This window comes from Hemiscyllium ocellatum, chromosome 3, assembly GCF_020745735.1.
Source record: "Hemiscyllium ocellatum isolate sHemOce1 chromosome 3, sHemOce1.pat.X.cur, whole genome shotgun sequence".
Taxonomy (NCBI): domain Eukaryota; kingdom Metazoa; phylum Chordata; class Chondrichthyes; order Orectolobiformes; family Hemiscylliidae; genus Hemiscyllium; species Hemiscyllium ocellatum.
In genome coordinates, this window is record NC_083403.1 from 126,879,524 (window position 1) to 126,901,013 (window position 21,490).

At 39.5% G+C, this 21,490-nt stretch overlaps 1 protein-coding gene across 2 annotated transcripts in view; it reads left to right on the forward strand.

Moving 5' to 3' along the window:
* Positions 1–21,490, forward strand: part of asap2a (ArfGAP with SH3 domain, ankyrin repeat and PH domain 2a) — a 197,836-nt gene that overhangs the window by 60,319 nt on the left and 116,027 nt on the right. For both annotated transcript variants that reach the window (XM_060853322.1, XM_060853332.1), the window contains exon 2: positions 3,798–3,870. In XM_060853322.1, coding sequence (XP_060709305.1) covers positions 3,798–3,870 — 73 coding nt within the window. The remainder of the gene's footprint in view (positions 1–3,797; positions 3,871–21,490) is intronic.

Consider the following 21,490-nt stretch of genomic DNA (forward strand, 5'->3'; position numbering starts at 1 on the left):
TAATTCTTCTAACGAACATTTTAGCATCTGAAGTTTCAGCAAGTTGACAATGAGAGGGCAATCAGGGAACAATCAAACCTCTGTCCTGTAGTTTTCACAGGCACAATTATTCCAACTTAAACACAGTTCAAACTTTGGCCTCTTCCCTACTAGATTGACTATCTTCTCATGAGGTTCCACTTTACATTCAACATCTGCCAACTGCTTAACCATAAGGCATCTCCAGAGTCAAAGCATCTATAGAGCACTTTTTAACAAGAATCACCCTACAATTAGTTTTCAGATCTGGCCTCATAAGAAAATATCTTTTTTTTATACAAGCTGCTAGTCATAGTCCAAATGTCATCTTCAGTTCATAGTTCACAGCTCCAAGCCAAAAATGTTGAGAAAAAAGTAAATATTCAAACAGCATGCCTGTTTTAAATCAGTATCCAAGTCTACCAAATAATAAAGGAGTTATCCCTGTGTTAGTCCATATTGCTAATCTCTCAACACTGCTAAGAGTATTTTGGTTAGATAAGTCTTTATAGGCAAATTTAATTTTGATTTTTCAGCATTTCCAGATATTCCATTATCTGCCATTTTAAGAACATATGTGCTGATTTACAACACAGTTTTCTATATCATGCAGCTACCAGGCCCAATAAACACCCCCTCCAGAGACAAAAACCCCATGCTATTAGTGTTCAGTATATAACAGAAAACTGAAATTCCACGAGTTCGCCTCTGAAAATGAGACTCCTCTTTAAGGTTATTGATGGGTAATTGGGAATAAATAATTGTTTAGCTAGAATAGGATCTTTCTGTCCTTCTGTCAGTGCCTATAGTTTTATTACTGGTCTTGCAAAAGAGTATCTGCATCAAAATTGAGCTAATAAATTTAATGCTTAATTTTGATACAAGAACTTTCTCATCTCTTTTTAGAACTGTAGAGTTTCTTGAGCTGATGTTAAGGTACTAGGCATCCACTGTCTTTGTGTTTCTCTTCAAATGAATTTTTTTTAAGTGAACAAACATTGTCACTATCCTTCTAAAAACAGTCTTTGGAATTCATATTAATCTGTGCTTATTTTTCTGTTTGAATTGGGAAGATCCTAAATTGTGATGGATCCTCATAGTAAAGTTGGGAACTGGTAACTTGATTTCTTTTTGTGTTTATAAAGGAGTTCCTCATTGGAGGTAGAAGGCATTGCTGAGACGCTAAATGAGTATTTTGTGATTCTCTTCGTTAAAGAGGAACATGCTCCTAATGTCACAAATGATAAAGCAGAGAAATTGAACAGCATCAAAATAGATAGAGATATTGAAAAGAATAGAGCATTCAAAATAGGAAAGCCATCTGGTCCAGATGAATGATATACTTGCAGAGGGAATTAAGGATGGAATTTGCTGATGTTCTACCTGCAATCTTCCAATTCTTCTTAGATATGTGACTAGCGAACTAGCAAGTTGCAAATACCACAACTCTCCTCAAGAATGAGAGAGATAATTATTGATTGGTCAGTCTGACATCAGTGGTGCTGAACCTTTGGCAGCCTGGAACAGAATTGAATGGAACTTGCTGGAGGGGGTTGTTGGAAAAAAAACATTGGTTAACAAAAATAGGCCTAGCGTGGATTTGTTGAATGATCATCATTTTTGACTAATTCAGTTGATGTTTTTGAAACAGCAGAGAGAATTGATAAGGGTGAAGTATAAATACATTTTCAAGTGGGATTTGAGGCAATACTGTACCACGAAAGGCTTTTGGCAAAGTTTGAAGCTAATGACATTAAAGTGGTAGTGACTATGAGAAAGTTTACTAAGACAGAAAGTACTGAGCAATAGAAGGAAGATAAATCATAAATAACTTGATTGAGATTTATGTTTAAAAGTATTGTGGTGTATATGAATTTTAAAAATAAGTTTGATATAGTAATACACAATGAATTTAGCAAACCGATTGAGTCCCATTAGGGAGAAAGTGATGACATGGAGACAAAGTTAGTTATGTAACTGTAACTGATGGAGTCATAAATTGTACTTTTAAGACTAGATTAAAGTATATAGTGTTGCTTCCCAAAAGTGCATTAGCACTACTGTTTTTCATGATATACAGCAATGCCTTATGCTTGGATGAGGAGAACGTTGACAGGTAAACAAATCAAAGAAATTAGCATGCATGTGGCTGTTGAAATTTGGTTTTGGTGACGTAGAAACAAAGAAAATATGAGCAGGATTAGGCCATTCAGCCCTTCAAGCCTGCACCACCATTCAGTATGATCATGGCTGTGATGTGATGTGGTTCATTTTTGTTTTAGAATATGGAAAGAGAATGTAAATTGAACTTACAATTTTAAAGGGAGTACAGGAGCAGAATGTTTGGTACATGTTCAACTGAGAATTTAACAAACATTTTTAATGGGAAATTTTTATGTAGAGCTCTGCAGGAAAGAGCATGGAATTGGTACAAATTAGGTAACTTTTTCAAAGAGCCTGGAAAGGCTTGTTAGGCTGACTGGCCTCTTTTGCAATGTTGTATCATTGAGTTACTCAGTGATCAAACTATGTGAAGTTTTTGGGACAAAAGCAAAATACTATTGATGCTGAAATCTTAGAATTAGGATTAGATTAAAATTAGAATTAGACTTTTATTGTCATGTGTACTCAAGTGCAGAAGTATGAGTACAGTGAAAAGTATACAATGTTGCCATTTCCAGTGCCATCTTAGGTACCTAAGTACAAAGTAGAAAAATAAAATAAAGGTCAAACATCACAGTCCTTCTTAGATAGAAAAGTAAAAAAAATTAAAGTAAAAAGTTTAACTGGCTTAAGTGCTTAGCCACACTGAGCTCACACCACCTTCAAGGGCTTGATCTCTTCTGCTCCACTCTCCGGGAGACCTTGGCTGTCTGCTCTCGCCGCTGCTGTAGATGCTGGGGCACATCCCTCACAGCCAAGTTGGGCTCCCTTTTCTCATATTGGACTCAATCTCCAGGTCCCAAGTCGCTGTCATGCTCCAGACATCAATGAACTGCAATCAATGCTGCTGACCACCAAAGTACCTATTCCGGGTTGCTGACTGTAGCCACGCACTGAATCTGTTGAAGCTGCGATGCTGTCATCGCTGCTACCTCCATGACTGAGCAGTCTTCAGAATGCCTGCTCTTGCCACCGCCTCAGGCTGCCTTCTCTTGATGCCAATGCAGATGCCATGGAACAACTCTGGCCATCACATTGGGCTCATTTACCCCACATTGGTTCGATCTTCCATGCTCTGGGCTCACTCTCCTTTGCACTGTTCTCCTCCATGCTGCACAAACTCGTTCTCCACGGTAGGTAAGTAGATTAAAGTAAGAAAAGAATACAATGAAAGAAAAAAAGTAAAAGCGAATAGAGCAGCTGAGCTCTGGGCAGGAGCTCTCATGTTGCACTGCTACTCCGCTGCCACCTTGTTTGTGTTGGTTAAATTTGAAATTGAAATAGAAACTGCAGGGAATACTCAGCATATCAGGCAGCCTCTGTGTAAAAAAGAATAAATATTTTTGGTTGAAGATCTCTTGAGGAAAGAAAGGTTAGAAATATAATAAGATTTAAGGAGGTGAAAGTAGGAAAAGAATGAAAGGGAAGCTATGTGGTAAGAGTGGAAGACCGTATATATTGGGTGCGGGGGGGTTGCAATTTTCCCAACTGTTAATAACTGTCCCAATTATTGAAATTAATTAATAAATGGTATAAAATAAGTTGGTTTAGATTTTTCAATTGTCTTTTCCTCTTAAATGTTTTGCTTTCTCTCATGTGGTTTTTTTTATATTTAGGCATTGGATGTAGATCGTGGTGTGCTGCAAAAAATGAAGAAATCTGTTAAAGCTATTTATGCATCTGGATTAGGTAAGAAATTGCTTTCATACTTGATACAATGGAAATCATAGAGGATAACATCCTGAGCTTGCATGTCTTGTAAATTTAGGTCTTTTCACCATGGTTAATGAAGCTGAAATACTCCATTATAGATTAAGCTATCATACCACAAAATAATTGTCTTAGTGTGTAGAATTGGGTTTTGAATAATAGAGCTACTTTCAGGGAAGAGGCAAAGAAATCTGGCTACTTAAATTAAAACTTATTGTTCTCTGAAAATCATTTGGGTCAGACTGACGAGTGTTGCTGCAGATGCTGACTTTTCATTGCCGTATCTTCCTGCTGAACACAAGACTTTGGACTTGTTGTACCTGTTTTGGGGATTTTGATTATTCTCAGACCAGCGAAATGATGTCTGCAGCAAGGATCTACTTATGGAGTGAAGCATGGAATGTTGATTTTGTGTCCATGCTGTCATTTTGGCACTTAATGCTCCAGCTAATGCATTCTTATAACCGCATATAACTGAAGCCTTCCAACCTGCTAAGCAGTGGATTTAAAGGGATCATCTGACTCTATTTTAATAGGCTGGTTGATTTTCTTTTTCTTTTGCTTCAATTCCACAAGAGTTTGGCATTTTGTATTATTATTTCAAGTTGCAAAGATCGACAAGAGTGGCCTGGCGGGTACTTATGGACTTTTTGTTAACTTCAAGAATTCTGAACAAATCAGTTAAGCTTGAACATAAATGCATTTGCAGGCTTTCCCCTTTGATGACAGCAAGACTTGGAGAATGAACAGAGGTAACACCTAGCAGGACAAGTTTGTGGAAGAGGAAGGAAAGAGATGGTGAGAAGGGGATCCCAACTATTTCTATTCAACCGGGGATTTATTCTACGTGAGCTTGACCAAGAAACAATGTTTGAGACCTTTGTGTTTCAGTGATAATGTACTCACTGAAACGTAGGAGCTGCTGTAGCCATAACTACAAGAGCAGGGCAAGGAGCATGTTAACACTGATTATAAAGGTGACTGTGACAGTGAAATTTCATGCATCTTGCTCCGTCCAGGCTGGTTGTATGTTAATTGTAACAGCTTACAGTTTGCAGCCATCACTGTATGAAGGAGAACACTGAGGCCCCCTTGCTTCGTTGAGAGCTAAATACATTTAATTATTTTTCACTAGATACAAAGCATGCTGAGAAAGCGTCTAGCTCTTCTAGGGTTGCTGTTCTCCCCATGATGAAGGAAATGACTGCACATTTATTGCTTTACAGGTGTTTTGTCCTGCCCCCCCCCCCCCCCCCAACCACCACCACCACCACCCCCCAACCACCATCACCACCACCACCCAGTCGAAGCAAAATGCTCAGAGGCACAGTATAGTTTTACCTCCTTCATCTTTATTCCCGGCCCTGGAGGGAGAGAGAACGATCGTCCATATGCACAGAAACATGAGTTCTTGGTCTTCTCTGGAACAGCAGTTTCTTAAGGAATTATATAGTCACTTACAGGGAGGAACATCCAGATAAAGCAGCATACATATTAATTGGATGACTATTACAATCAGTGAGTGTCAATAGTAAAGATTAAGCCATCTGCTGTTACACAATGAATTACTGGCTTCACGTAATGAAGGCTTTTCACCTTGCTGACTAACTTTACATACTGAATGCTGCTTCATCTTGTTCAATGGCTCTCCATAATGAATGCTTTTCCACCTTGTTAACACATTACCATTGCCTGCAGCACCCCATTGTTAACTGCAAGTTCTTATCTGATCTGAGTCATGGTCAATTGAACCTCTTGTTTCACCAAACTCAAAACTTAACTATTTCTCCACCTGCTCTAACCAATACACATTCTTAGTGTGATATGCTAATTCTGCCATGTACAGCACTCTTTCTTGGGTTTTCACTGGCCATAGAAAGCAGATCCTGCAGAACAGTACCTGATATCCTGGAAGCAGTCATAGTATCTTCTTTATATTAGTCATCCTACTAAATCAAGGGTTGGCTACTAGATGACACTCACTGTGAACTGAAGATTGAGTTTGCAGTTACTGAGATGTTGTAAACATATCCAGACTAGGTATTTCAGGTACACTACACAGCGTATGTGTACAGCTTGGACATGTTAAATGCCATGGTGTCACACAAAAAGTGTTAGAACAGATCTACTAAAGCAATATTTCCACAGCTTGGATCTCTTTTGAGATGCTCTGCACTATTTGGCAGACATGATTTGAAGATGCCGATGTTGGACTGGGGTGCTCAAAGTTAAAAATTACACAACACCAGGTTATAGTCCAATAGGTTTAATTGGAAGCACTAGCTTTCAGGACGCTGCTCCTTCATCAGGTGGTTGTGGAGCATAAGATTGTAAGACACAGAATTTATAGCAAAAGTTTACAGTGTGATGTAACTGAAATTATATAATTCACACTGTAAACTTTTGTTATAAATTCTGTGCCTTACAATCTTATACTGCACAACTGCCTGATGAAGGAGCAGTGCTCTGAAAGCTAGTGCTTCCAATTAAACCTGTTGGACTATAAGCCATTTGGTAGAACAAGTGTCGAACCTCCTAAATGCACAATCCTGTCTACCTGTGACTCTATTTTCAAGGAACTATGAACCTGCAATCCAAGGTCTCTTTATTCAGCAACACTCCCCAGGACCTTACCATTAAGTGTATAAGTCCTGCTAAGATTTGCTTTTCCATAATGCAGCGCCTTGCATACATCTAAATTAAACACCATCTGCCACTCTGCAGCCCACTGATCCATTTGATCAAGATCTCATTGTACTCTGAGATAGTGTTCTTGGTTGTCCACTCCACCTCCAATTTTGGTGTCATCTGCTATGTTTATCCTATGTTCATCTTCAAATCATTTATATAAATAATGAAAAGTAGTGGATCCAGCACTGATCCTTGTGGCACTCCATGGTCACAGGCCTCCAGTCTGAAAAGCAACCTCCCCTACCACCCTCTGTCTTCTACATCGAGCCAGTTCTGTATCCAAATGGCTAGTTCTCCCTGTATTCCATGAGATCTAACCAGTCTCCCGTGGGGAACCTTGTTGAATGCCTTACAGAAGTCCATATAGATGAGCTTTGTCCTCATCAATCCACTTCATTACATCTTCAGAAAATGCAATCCAGTTTGAGAGACATGATTTCTCATGCACAAAGCCATGCTGACTATCCCTAATCAGTCCTTGCTTTTCCACATACGTGTAAATCCTGTCCCTCAGGATTCCATCCAACAACTTACTCACTGACGTCAGGGTCACTGACCTATAGTTCCCTGGCTTTTCCTTATCACCTTTCTTAAATAGTGATACCACATTAGCCAATCTCCAGTCTTCCAGCACCTCACCTGTGCTATTGATGATACAAGTATTTCAGCAAGGGGCCCAGCAATCCTTGAATGGCCTAGAATCTCAGCAAGGGGCTGAGCTTCCCAGAGTTCTAAGGTACACCTGATTAGATGCTGGGCAGTTATCCACTTCTGTTTGTTTCAAGACATCCAGTACCACCACCTCTGTTAAATGGACATTTTTCAAGATGTCACCATCTATTTCCCCAAATTCTATATCTTCCATCTCCTTCTGCACAGTAAACACTGATGCAAAACACTCATTTAGCATCTACCCCATCTCCTGCGGCTCCACACATAGGCTACCTTGCTGTTCTTTGAGGGGCCCTGTTCTCTCCCTCGTTACTCTTTTGTCCTTATGTATTTATAAAAGCCCTTTGGATTTTCCTTAACCCTATTTTCCAAAGCTAGCTCATGTCACCGTTTTCCCCTCCTGATTTCCCTCTGAAGTTACTCCTACTGCCTTTATACTCTAAGGATTCACTTGATCTCTCCTGTCTATATCTGACATGTCCTTCCTTCTTTTTCTTAACTAAAACCTCAATTTCTCTAGTTATCCAGCATTCTCTACACTTACTAGCCTTTCCTTTCACCCTAACAGGAATATACTGTCTCTGGGCTCTCATCATCTCATTTCTGAAAAGGGTTCCCATTTTCCAGGTATCCCTTTACCTGAGAATATCTGTCCCAATCAACTTTTGAAAGTTCTTGCCTAATACTGTCAAAATTAGCCTTCCTCCAACTTAGAACTTCAGCATTTAGATCCAGTCTATCCTTTTCCATCACTATTTTAAAACTAATAGAATTATGGTCCCTGGCCCCAAAGTGCTTCCCCCACTGACACCTCAGTCACCTGTCTTATTTCCCAAGAGTAGGTCAAGTTTTGCACCGTCTCTAATAGGCACATCCACATACTGAATCAGAACATTTTCTTATACACACTTAACAGATTCTCTCCATCTAAACCCTTAACGCTATGGCAGTCCCAGTCTATGTTTGGAAAGTTAAAATCCCTTACCATAACACCCTATTATTCTTGCAGATAATTGATATCTCCTTACAAATTTGTTTCTCAATTTCCTGCTGACTATGAGGGTGTCTATAACAATCCCAATAAAGTGATCATCCCTTTCTTATTTCTCAGTTCCACCCAAATAACTTCCATTGATGTATTCCCAAATATATCTTTCCTAAGTACAGCTGTAATGCTATCCCTTATCAAACACACCATTCCCTCGCCTCTCTTGCCCCTTTTCTGTCCTTCCTATAGCATTTGTATCCTGGAACATTAAGCTGCCAGTCCTGTCCATCCCTGAGCCAGGTTTCTGTAATTGCTATGTTACCACAGTTCCTAACCATGTCCTGGGCTCATCTGCCTTCCCTGTTAGGCCTCTTGCACTGAAATAAACGCAGTTTAATTTTTCAGTCGTACCTTCTTCTCTGCTTTTGTTCCTTCCTGCCTTGACTGTTTGACTCGCTTCTGGTCCCAACTGTACCAGTCTCAGATTGATCTCATTCCTCACTATCTCCCTGGGTCTCACACTCCGACCTCACTAGTTTATATCCTCCTGAGCAGCTCGAGCTGTATATTAGTCTCATTCCAATTCAGGTACAATTCGTCCTTCATGAACAGGTCACTTTTACCCCAGAAGAGATTCCAATGATCTAAAAATGTAAATCCTTCTCCCATGTACCAGTTCCTCAGCCACAGATTCATTTGCTGTATCTCTGGAGATGGAACACCCAAGGCCCTGTTTATTGTAACTGGTGACTTCAATCAAGCCAATCTATGGAAGGTGTAACCCAAGTACCATCAGAACATACTTGCCCCACAAGGGGCCTGAACATTTTACACCAATGCTACAATCCTGTGATGCCTACCGCTCCATCCCCGCCCTTGTTTTGGGAACTCCAACCACAATGCCATGTTTCTTCTCCCGGCTTACAGACAAAAGCTCAAGCAGGAGACACCGCCACAGATACAGGTCCACTGCTCATTGGAGCAGGCAGAGGATCAACTCTGGTGCTGTCTGAAATCGGCTGATTTGGGCCATGTTCAAACAGTCCACAGGTACCTTGGACAAGTACGCCACCACCATCAGACTTTATCAGCAAGTATGTGGAGGACTGCATACCGAGGAAGTCAATCTGGGTGTTCTCCAGAAGGAAATCCTGGATGAATCAAGAATAGGGCGGCACGGTGGCACAGTGGTTAGCACTGCTGTCTCACAGCACCAGAGACCCGGGTTCAATTCCCGACTCAGGCGACTGACTGTGTGGAGTTTGCATGTTCTCCCCGTGTCTGCGTGGGTTTCCTCCGGGTGCTCCGGTTTCCTCCCACTGTCCAAAGATGTGCGGGTCAGGTGAATTGGCCATGCTAAATTGCCCGTAGTGTTAGATAAGGGGTAAATGTAGGGGTATGGGTGGGTTGCGCTTCGGCGGGTCGGTGTGGACTTGTTGGGCCGAAGGGCCTGTTTCCACACTGTAAGTCTAATCTAATCTAATCAACATACAGAACCTGCTGAAAACCCAGGCCTGAGGCTTTCAGATCAGAAGATCCACTCAAATGTAAGGAATCCAAGAATGACCTTCGCAGAGCCATTCAGACAGCCAAAGACCAATAGCGATCCAAACCAGAGACCCAGACAGACACCATGCAAGGACTGAATGACATCACAGGTTCTAAAAAGAGACAGTGTAAGATAGCAGATGATGACACCTCCCTCCCAGATCATCTCAATGCCTTCTATGCTCGCTTTGAACTGAATTTTGGCAGAAAGGTAACAGCTATTCCGAGAAGTCCTGACTAACATATCTCAACAGTCATTGCATTGGAGGTCAGATCAGTTTTCCTTCGTATGAATCAAAGGAAAGTGATGGGACCAGACAAAGGATCAGGTCCTGCACTCAGAGCACATGCAGATCAACTCCTCGAGACTGATTACTAAACTTAATGATCTCTGACTAAACTTAGTGACTCTCTACAACTGGATCCTCTGTTTCCTGACCCACAGGCCACAATCATTGAAGATTAGGGACAACATTTCATCCTTGCTAACACTCAACACTGGAGCCCCTGGGGATGCATATTCAGCCCCCTACTGTACTCACTGTATACCTAAGACTGCGTCGCCAAATACCAAACTAATGCTATTTACAAGTTCACTGATGGCACCACCATAGTCTATCGAATCTCAGATGGCGATGAAACAGACTATAGATGGGAGGTGAAGACCTGGTAAAATGGTGCACTGAGAACAACCTAGCTCTCAATGCCGGCAAAACCAAGGAACTCATTATTGACTTTCGGCGGGATGTTACTCATGCTCCCCTACACATTAACAGCATAGAGGTGGAACGAGTGGAGTGTGTCAAGCTCCTGGAAGTGGTCATCCACAACAAACTTTCTTGGACTCTTCTTGTAGATGCACTGGTTACAAAGGCCCAATAACGTCTCTAATTTGGCAGCTGAGGAAATTTGGCATCATGGCGAATAATCTTGCCAACATTTATAGGTGCACCATCGAGAGCATTCTGTCTGGATGTATCACTACCTGGTATGGCAACTGTACCATCCAGGATCGGAGACTGTTACAGAGAGTGGTGAACTCGGCCTAGACATTTACAAAGGCTAACCTCCCATTTCTCGAATCCATCTAACAGGCCAGCTGTCAAGGAAAGGCCGCCAGCATTCTCAAAGTTCCATCCCACCCTGCCAATGTTTTTCTACAACCTCTACCATCGGGGAGAAGAGAGAGAAGCCTGAACACATGCACCAGCCGGTTTCATAACAGTTTTTACCCTACTATTGTTAGAATACTGAATGGACTCTCAAACTCTGAACATTCGCCTGTACCTGTGTTTTTGTTTTTGCCGCTGTTTACCTATTATTTACTTATCTATGCTACTTAACTCTGTGATCTGCCTGTATTGCTCGCAAGGCAAAGCTTTTCACTGTGCCTCGGTACACGTGACAATAAATTCAGTTCAATTCGATGACTCTCTTCTCAGCATATCAAAGTGTGGAGATTTGTCTATGAGCCTTGCAACAATATTAAGTGTATGAATAGAACATATCACATGAATACTGACCATATGAGTCCTGTTTGATAGCGATTGTAGGTAAGTTAGTGATGGGGAAATGATGACTTCAGCATTATTATTTGCATTTAGACGATATGGGATGTGAAGATGCATTACTGACTGAACACTCTGATAATGTCATTGAACTTCCGGCAGAATTGCAAAATAGTTCTTGGAATTTGTTCATAGCATTCTTTGAATTTGTTCATGGCTGTGTATATGCCAGGGAATCTCTTCCCTGGCAGATACACGATCTCTCTTTTCCTCTTCTCCTCCACAAAGAACTCCCAACTTTTGATGAAAAACCTTGGAACCTACATGATTGAATGTCCAAACTTTTATTGTTTCTACATCATGTTCACTCTTTACATGATTATTAGTTTCCCCTTCTTAGGATGCTAAGTTTAAGAAGTGGACTTCTAGTTTTGCATAGTACTAGAAAGTTGATTTTGAGTCTCCTGTTAATGTGTACAGCCAATGAGCAAAGCAGTTGGACTGGCAGCACGCAACAATCCAGTGAGCAGACAGCATGAAGTTGGCATTTTATGAACAATTGAGATTGAAAGGAATAGGAGTTGTGGCTGATGGGAATTTCAACTCCACTTACCTGCACTCTTAATTCCTTGTGAGATCAAGAATTTATCAATCTCTGCCTTGAAGACATTTAATGTCCCGGCCTCCACCGCGCTCCTTGGCAACGATCCCCACTCCTTTTTGGAGTTTAAATCCCAACCTATTCTTTTGTGTGTTTCAGAATTCTGTCTGGAAGAAGTTGATGATCTAGTTGTTTGATGCTTTTGTGGGTCCCCACAATGTAATTTCGTACTCCGAAACACATTCCTTGGAAGTTTTCCTACATGCAGTGACATATGAAATAGATAAGCATGTATTTATATCTGTTACACAGTAAACGTTCTGGTGCAGGTCAGAACCATATTGACATCTCAGGAAGATTGGTGTGTGGCCAATTCAATTTCTTTAGATTATGATAAACAGCAAAAAAGTTATTAAGTTACTTTCATCTGAAAATAAGAACTGCTCCCATTGTTAACATAGTTATCTAGCTACCTATCTGTAGCTGTTTTCCACATGTACATTTTTTCAGTTAGTTAACATAGAAAACTTTGAAGGCAGTTAGCAGGTTTGTCTTGGACCACCCAGTAATTGGTTATTAGTAGGCATAGCTACAAGTGGACACAACATTTACTTGAGTTTTTTTTGGATTGAGCCTTACTACAATGATACCGAATAATATTGTTTCTCATTTGTTTTCACGCAAACCGTCAACTTATAATCTGTGTCATTTAACATGTAAAATGTATATCGCAAGTTTAATGGGTTTTTCTTGAAAATAGAAACTAGGTGAATAGTATAAGTTAACTGTATGATTTGATGTGTGCATTTGTCTCTTTTATGCTCCCTGATTTTTCGTCTTTCTTTGTGTATGTACATAAGACCACAATATTTACACTTGAAGCACTCCAAGTTTAATAAACTGTACTTTGAGCAGTAATTGACTGAATTGTATATTGCATTTATTCTAAACCCTAAAACAACCTTATTTACTGTAATGTTCTGTTTAAAAAATATAATACTTTATGGTAAGCTTTTCTTTCATCAAACTATTGACTTAGCCTCAGACCATAATAAGACTGCTGTTTTTGGTGTATGTGGCAAGTTCAGAACAACTTAGTATAGAAGTTGCAATTAGTGGCAATGATATAACATTGAACTGAATTTAAAACTCTTGGTTTAGTACTTAACAAAAGAGAGTGAAACATTTGATTTTATTAAACTGCTTCGGAAAGTTATGTTTCATGAAAATAATCTTGCAGTTTTGACAATGTCCTGCCCTCAATCCTTTTTCTTCATACAAGACTGAATTAATCTATATTGCAATGCAAAAAAAGTCTAAAGATAAATTGTATTCTGGCATATTATGATTTCAACATTGTTATTTAGTCTTGGGCATTTCTCAGGCTGTCACAATTTTGAGACAAAATATAATGAAGTTAATGTAAAATTCTGCGCAATTCTTTTAAGTGTGCTTCTGTGTTCAGCTGATGAGTTTTCTAACAGGTGAGTTGATGAGACAATGAGCTTCTAATAATTGACTGAAACAGATGGCTGTTTCCAGACTTACAGATTTGAAGTTAACAAAAATGTAGTCTATGCACAAATGTGATGTACCTGTACAACAAATACGCCAAAATCACATCTTAGAGCATGCCTTGCAATTTTGTCACCCGAGGTTAGCAGTCCTAAGCTGTCTTTTGGCGTAGGGTGGAGGGAAATCTCATCATGGTGAATGTATATTAAGGTACGCTACACATGCATTACCTTGGAATCTTAGAAGCTTCCTGTCTTTGTTAGAGTTTATATAAATCAGTGTTTTAAGTTGCTGCCTTTCAGGCTAGATTCAGAAATGAAAGAGACTACTCCTTATGGGTCATAGTTTGCTGTAGGAGTGAATTCACTAAACCAAACTATTAGGCAGACTTGCCATTTGTATGTTTTAAGTTTTTAGCATGGCAGGTTCCTACAAAGGTGAACTTATACCATTGAAGTGAGGGAAATGGGGCATTCTGTGAATAAGAAACAGTTAGCACTATTAATCTCATTCATTTTTAAAAAAAAACTTGTGGGACATTGATATCTCTGGCTGGCCAGCATTTATTGCCCATTCCTAGTTACCATTGAGAAGATGGTGTTGAACCTCTGTAGTTCATATGCTGCAGGTTGACCCATAATGCCCTTAGGAATGAAATTCCAGGATTTCAACCCAGCAACAGTGAAGGAATTGCAATATATTTCCAAGTCAGGATGTGATTGGCTTGGACAAGAACTTGCAGGTGTGATCTTCCCATGTATCTGCTCCTCTTTGTCCTTCTCACTGGAAGTTCCTTTGCATTTAGAAAGTGCCATCTAACAACCTTTGCTGAATTTCTACGGTATATCTTGTAGATAGTAGCTACTGCTGCTGCGGAGTATCAGTGGTGAGGAAGTGGATGTGGTGTCAGTCAAGCAGGCTGCTTCATCCTGGATGGTGTCAGGCATCTTTAAATGTTGATGGAGCTGCACTCATCCATGCAAGTGCAGTTCATCACACTCCTGATTTGTGCCTGTACATGGTGGATAAGCTTTGGGGAGTCAGATTGTGAGTGATTCAATTAAGCATTCCTAGCCTCTGATCTGCTCTTGCAACCACTGTGTTTATGTGGCAAGTCTAATTGTGTTTCTGGTCACTAGTAACTCGCAGAATGTTGGTAGTGGGAAATTCAATAATGGTATCACCATTGAATGTCAATAGGTGGTAGTTAGATACTCTTACTGGAGATAGTCATTGCCTAGCATTTGTGTAGTGTGAATGTTATTTGCTACATGTCAGCCCAAGTCTAAGTATTGTCCAGATCTTGTTGCATTTGAGCATGGACTGATTCAGTATCTCAGGACTCGCAAATGGTGCTGCATATTGCTCTATTGTCTGCAAACATCCTCGCTTCTGACCTGATGGTCAATAAATCTTGGGTCAGTCGGACTTTAGTTTTAGGAAACTAAACATATTTTCTTTATTCAAAATATTTTTGCCCAAATTCCTTTTTGGTAATCATTTGCATAATTTAAATTATAGGAGCTAAACTATAAAGCTTGATAATTATAACTAGATTTTTACAAATCTTTGGATATTTCTTTTGTCAGTTGTTTCTAAACATCTGGAAGTTTACTTTGACAGTTGACTTCATGTAACTGGACATGTACTTTAATGTTTGCACAGGCTGACAAAGTAAACACTTGACAAATTGTTGAGTTATATTAATGTTGATGTAGCTTAACACCCATGTAAGAAAGTCACAAAGAGATCAAATAGGCTATTAAGAAAATTCTTTACCCAGAAAGTGGTAAGTGTGTAGAATTTGCTGTCAAATGTAGTAATTGAAATAAATGGTGTAAATGCATTTCAGGTGAGGATAGATGAAATTATGAAGGACAAGAGTCGATTGGATCTAAACTGCAGATATGGACTTTTTGGAAAAATACCTTTTTGGTGCTATAGATGATCAAGCATTGTTCACTTGCTATGAAACAACAGATCAATATTCTCTTTTTGTTCAAGCACTACAATTAATTTTCACAAATGATTCAAAGAACTGCTTGTCTTCGCATATATCTGAGTCATTTTAGTTGATTTAAGCAGATATTTTCCAACTATCAACATCTTCATAGAAGGATACAGCGCAGTACAGGCCCTTCGGCCCTCGATGTTGCGCCGACCGAATCCTACCTAACCTATACTAGCCCAATAACTTGCAAATGCCTATCCAATGCCCGCTTAAATGACCATAAAGAAGGAGAGTTCATCACTGATACGGGCAGGGCATTCCATGAACTCACAACCCGCTGTGTGAAGAATCTACCCCTAACATCTGTCCTATACCTACCACCCCTTAATTTAAAGCTATGTCCCCTAGTAACACCTGACTCCATTAGCGGTAAAAGGTTCTTAGTATCTACCCGATCTAAACCCCTAATCATCTTATACACTTCTATCAGATCTCCCCTAAACCTTCTCTTCTCCAATGAGAACAGCCCCAAGTGCCTCAGCCTTTCCTCATAAGATTTTCCTACCATTCCAGGCAACATCCTGGTAAACCTCCTCTGCACTCGTTCTAAAGCTTCCACATCCTTCCTATAGTATGGCGACCAAAACTGCACACAATACTCCAGATGAGGCCTCACCAGAGTCCTATACAACTGCAACATGACCTCAGGACTCTGGAACTCAATTCCTCTGCCAATAAAGCCCAGTACACCATATGCCTTCCTCACAGCACTATTTACCTGGGTGGCAACTTTCAGAGATCTGTGTACATAGACACCAAGATCCCTCTGCTCATCCACACTACCAAGTAGCCTACCATTAGCCCAGTAATCCATCATCTTGTTATTCCTACCAAAGTGAACGACTTCGCACTTAGCTACATTGAATTCCATTAGCCACATTTCCGCCCAGCTCTGCAACTTATCTATATCCCACTGTAATCTACCACTTCCTTCCTCACTATCCACAACTCCACCGACTTCAGTTCAACAATGATTCCCTGTGTGAGTACGTTTGTTTACAGCCTGAACCTTTGTTTATAGCCTGACTGTGGCATCACAGTTTAATTAAAATGATTAGCCAACATCTTAGCAAAATGCCCGTTGTCTAATTTCTAAATGATCCTTGCTGAATTTAAATAGTCGTTGCAGCAGGATGTGTGAATGATCGTTGATGTTAAAATACCTTTGTTTCCCATATGCTGGCTTGGTTGAAATGTCTGCACCTTAATTTAACTCTTCTACACATGCTGCCTTGATAGAACTCAAAAGTTAAAGTGAGCCCTAATTTTATTTTTACTTATTTGGGCCCATTGTAGCTTGCATAGCTTCTTACCTAGTACCCCAAGATATTCCTATGGAACCATCTCAAATATTGAGATTTGATACAGATCAAACAAAGTAATCTAAGTTTTCTGAACTGCTCTGCATCTGCAATGAAAATGAATAGCAGAGGTTCTTACATTTTTCTTGCCCTTTCCCAAAATCTCCGTGTTTCCTTAAAAAGTTCAAGATGAGACATTATGTACTACTTGTGCTTGTGACAAAATAGTCTGGGTTTCATCTCGAAATTTCAGGTACATAGCTTGCTCTGAAAATTTTTCTTACAAACAAAAGTCATCCAACAGCCATCTGTTTCAGTAAAATCTCAACAGAAAGTTTGGGTTCACATTTCCACTCAAATGGCAGCTGTTGACTATTAAATCGTAGAAAAGATATATTCATGAAAATTGACCTTCTGGGAACAGTACTACTACTGTGCTCAGACAGCTGGCTGCTAGCCTGTTGTTGACCAGTGACAGCTGGTCCAGTCAGCCACACCTTAGAAAAAAATGAAGTGACATTCTTAGCTCATGTGTAGTGTGTTAAAATGGGATGAATACTTGGCATTGTGGATATAATAGCTTGTGCCATTCTTTTAGGGACTACTTTTACAGTTAATGGCTTTGTAATTGGAGATGATTCTGAAAACATTCAAACATTCCATCTGCTAATCAGGTCTAATATATGAAGAGACAAATCAAAGTTCAGAAATGAGCAACTATTTTTTCTTTACCATTGCATGTTAACGAGTTTACTGTTAACGTTCATGTTAACGTGTTTACTGTATGTTTATTTTCCCCTGTGCTTTCTTCAAGGACTGAAGTATATGTATCCATTTGTTCCTTACAGGGGAGAATTTTCAAAACAATTCCCTACCTGAACATGATAGAAATGTTTTTTGTTGACTTAATATCATTCTTGGTAACTAGTGTTATACATTTATCAGCAGAAAACACCACAAACATTCAAATTGTCCTTCTCATTAATACTGTTTGTTTGATCATGCTCCTTCCAGTGGATATTCCCTGTACCTGATGACAGACGTCCATATCATTAGATGGTTGTGCCACTAATACATTAGGCATAATCTTAGTGTGGCTTCGGTTCTGCAAAATAATAGTGGATTGAGAAGGCCCCAATATACTGGGTCTTCTTCTCGAACAGCTGAGCATTTGTTTCTTATCATTTCTTTTAAACACAGCCTCCAGAGCCAATGGCTGTTAGTGACTATTTCATAATTATCAGCCTTCTTTACCTCATGCTTGTATATGTCCTCGTACTAGTAGTATGGATGTGTAGGAGATCATGTGCCAATTGTTTGTAGCACAGAATGCCTTTGGGTGCAGAGTATTTTATATTAATACCATAAAAATGTTTAAAAAAGTAGTTTTTGATGACCATCCAAAATATTGAAAGTATGGCTGAGATGGAGACACACAAACAGATATTAAGTGATGAAAATGTCATTGAAGTCAAGGGATAGCATTTAGGCACCTGTTGAAAGTTGTCATTTCCAGGCACAATTACAGCACAAATTTTGTGTACTTGGGAAGTTTCTTAGAAACTTATGAAAGTAGCCAGGAACTGGATTATTTTTAGACATGGCAGTGTGTATTTTTTTTAAAATGTAATGACAAAGGATTTTCTAGGGAAGAGTGATATCAGTGTTTTATGGTCAGTTTGAAGGTGAGAAATGTAGATCTGAAGTTGATGTCTTAAACTTAAATAAAGGTAATTACTAATGTATGAAGTCAGTTGGCTACATTGGACCAGGAAAACAGGTTGAAAGGTAAGATGAGCAATGATGACATTTACAGATATTTTATAATTCTCAACAGCAAGTATTCCATTGAGAAAGCAAAAGTCTGAGAAGGACGTTCCAACATTGCTCCTGGCCACCTGTTTTCCCTTTAACTATAAAATTTCTTCTTGCTGCTTTTGATGTCCCTAGCAAGGTTCATTTCAAAATTCCTTTTATATCTGTTACAAAGCTGCTTTATGGCCCTTTACTGGTCTTTGTATCTTTCCCATTTAGCAGGACCTCTGCTGTTTTTTTCCTGTGAAATGGAGCTTTTCCCTCTGAGATATAAACTGGTTTTGTATGATGTTGAATGTTCCTTTAAACATCCTCCACTGTTTTTAGTTGCTTTGCTCATTAGCACATTTTCCCAGCTCACTGTGGGCCATCTGTCTCATCTCATTAAAGTCAGCCTTGCGTAAATGTAAAACTTTAGCTGATTCACGCTTTTCACTTTCAAATGCTACACTGAACTCAGTCACATTATGATCACTATTTGATAAAGTTTAAGCACAATTGGGTTCCTCACCATGGAAGTAACTAAATCTGGTTCATTGTTCAGTACAAAATCCAGTGTCCCCTTGTTGCACCCAGGACACATTGCTGTGGTGAAACTAGCCTGGACACACTGAGTTTCACTACCTTTCTGACTGATAGTCTGCCTCTTCCAATCTAAAATTAAAACTATCCCCCATTAATACTACATTTGATTTTGCTACACACTTGCCTGATTTCTGCATTTATAAAATCTAGCATTTCAGAACTACTGTCAGGGAGTCTGTACACAACACCTATTAGTTTTAGATCTTTTACAGTTCCTCAGTCCTCTCCATACTGTTTCTATTGAATATTTTGGACTCGTTATATTCTTTGTCATTTGTGTTCCTCATCAGTAAGGCTACCGCACCTCATCTGCCATTTTCCCTATCCATCCTTTAAACTTTCAACCTTGGTATATTTAGTTCCCAAACCTGACCATACTGCAGCCATGTCTCGTTAATGGCTACCATATCATAATCTCCAATTTGAATGTGCCTGAAGCTAAATTCTCCTTGTGTTCTATGCATTCAAGTACAGAATGCTTATCTGGGCCATATGCTGCAACCTGCCCCTCAGCATTGATGTTTTATTTGCATGTTTATATTTTTCTTCCAGTTTAATTGATACACATGTCATGGCTTTTCCATTACCTGCTGTACCTAAAGTAGGCCTCCTGACTGTTTCAATACTCTGTTATGTAACTTGATTTTGAAACTGTCTTGACTTCCCCTGAGCCTGCTGCCCTATTTACTACTTTAAAGTCCTTGTGACCACCCTATTTAGCCTTTTTGCTCAGATATTGGTACCAAACATATTGCACAAAATAGAACCCCTCTTCCTCACACTTTTAGCCACATATTTACTTCCCAGATAATTTTCCAATCTTTGCTAGTTTTCGTGTGATTCGGGTAATAATTCACAGATTATAACCCTTGAGGTACTGTTCTGAATTTTGTTCCTAATTCCTGATATTCCTCAACAGGATATTTTGCCTATGTTGTTGGTCCCAGCATGGACTTCAACAACTGGATCCTTTGCCTCTCACTATTATTCTTTCAAGCTGTTTCAGAATTTTCCTTTACGCTGTGAGGTAGGCACCACACCTTGTTGATGTTAGCCCTGCTTACAAAGGATGTTATTTATACCCTTACACATCTCATTTTGCTTCTCATGCTTAAGTGGCCTTCTGTACCACAGTGTAGTGGTCAGTGTGTCCATCTTCCCGATTGTCCTTTTACTCATGCAGACAATGAGCAAGTATCTTATAAGTTCAAGAGTTAAATTCAGGATGCCTCCACCTGCCTCACATGTAGCCACAACATCCTATCCCCGACCGCTGGCTAAATTTGAAGTACTTGACTTATAAGGTGTGACTACCTCCTGAAACGCAACATTGAGATTACACCCTCCCTAATGTGTTGCAGTGTCAGAAGTACAAACTCCAGCTCATTGAAGAACCAACATTTACTCCATGTGGCCACTATGAACCACAGTAGGATCCACCAGGCTCCAACATCATGAAGGTACAACACATCACCTGGCCCAGCATCTCTAAATTACTTATTATTTTTTAATTGGTATTTTTAAATTTCCTACTGGCTTTTAGTTTTTAACTTGTGAAATATTTCTCCAATCGATTTTTCAATTTGGAATCAGTATTCAAATTACCAGTCACTTACCAACCAATGAACCTACAGCATTTCCTGTGATTTCTCTTTTTCAAACTGTTTCTGATTTCTCTTTTTCAAACTGTTTCTGATGTGGCTTTCTTTCCCCTTATGCCCCAAATTTCCTAAGCGATTGCTATGATGTTAAAGAGCAGAAGTACTTATCAATGAGAGAAAAGGAGGGACTGATCACCACTTCTCCCTTTCGCCAGACTCCCTATTTCATCAAACTCCATTTACACTCTAATGCAACAAAGCAACACGGAAGAAAATTTCTTTTATAGCCCCAAATTCAAGGGTTTCTGAAACTGGATTAAACTGGTTGTTTAATTAGCTTCAGTTTAAGTACCTGTAAATAGCTGTTTTAAAGTTTCAATTAGACTGCGCCCAATCAAAAGAGCAACTTTTAATGGCTAAATTAAAGAACAGACTAGATTTTGGGTTGAAGTTAGCCTTCAATTAAAGTATTTCTTAGAATTTATCCTTTGAGACTCCCTGTTTAACTAAACTCCAGTTACACTCTGATGCAGCAAAGCAGTACTCCACTGCAGAAAACAAATGCCAAACCATTGAGACTTGACTGGTCAATAGTACTAATTGATTTAAGAACAGAATTGAGCATTTATGGTCCAGATATTCTAATTAGAGTTAGAAATTCTCTTTTTGCCCCTGGTTGTGTTTAAAAAGAACACTTACCTTAGAGCATCTTCTGGACTGGAGATTCCTGCACAAAGTCTCTTGTTATTACCCTATTTGAGAA